This window comes from Penaeus monodon, chromosome 24 (genome assembly GCF_015228065.2).
Source record: "Penaeus monodon isolate SGIC_2016 chromosome 24, NSTDA_Pmon_1, whole genome shotgun sequence".
Lineage (NCBI taxonomy): Eukaryota > Metazoa > Arthropoda > Malacostraca > Decapoda > Penaeidae > Penaeus > Penaeus monodon.
In genome coordinates, this window is record NC_051409.1 from 37,822,395 (window position 1) to 37,822,944 (window position 550).

The 550-nt window shown below is 60.9% G+C and overlaps 1 protein-coding gene across 1 annotated transcript in view; it reads left to right on the top strand.

Moving 5' to 3' along the window:
• The window catches only part of LOC119588964 (cGMP-specific 3',5'-cyclic phosphodiesterase-like), a 71,727-nt gene that overhangs the window by 46,764 nt on the left and 24,413 nt on the right, over positions 1-550 (top strand). Inside the window, 1 exon segment of the mRNA XM_037937571.1 lies at positions 359-512. Coding sequence (XP_037793499.1) covers positions 359-512 — 154 coding nt within the window.

Genomic DNA, 550 nt, shown 5'->3' on the forward strand with positions numbered 1-550 from the left:
CCCACCCTCCCCTCCCTCTCCCTCCCACCCTCTCGTAATTCCATCTCCACCTCTCTCCCCTCCCTTCCCTCTCCTCCCCCTCTCTTCCCTCTCCACCCTCTCTCCTCTCCCACCTCTTCCCTCTCCCACCCTCTCTCTCCCTCCCATCTCTTCTCTCTCCTCCTCCCACCCTCCTTCCCACCCTTCCCACCCTCTCCCTCCTCCTCCCACCCTCCTTTCCCACTCCCCACCTTCTCTCCCTCCCTCTCACCCTCCTCCCACCCTCCTTTCCCACTCCCACCCTCTCTCTCCCTCTCGCACCCTCTCTCCCTCTTTCCCCCACCCTCCGCCACCCTCTGACCTCGCCCCCGTGTTACAGTCCCTGCCCGGAGAGGAATACCGGAAGGTGATGACCGTAGTGGAGAACGCCATCCTCAGCACCGACATGGCGATGTACTTTAAGAAGAAAGACGATTTCCTCGAGATGTCTGACAACGGGGAGTTCGACTGGCAGAGCGACGAGAAGAAGCAGCGTGAGTTTTGGTTTATGCTGATGCGTGGGGGTGAATGC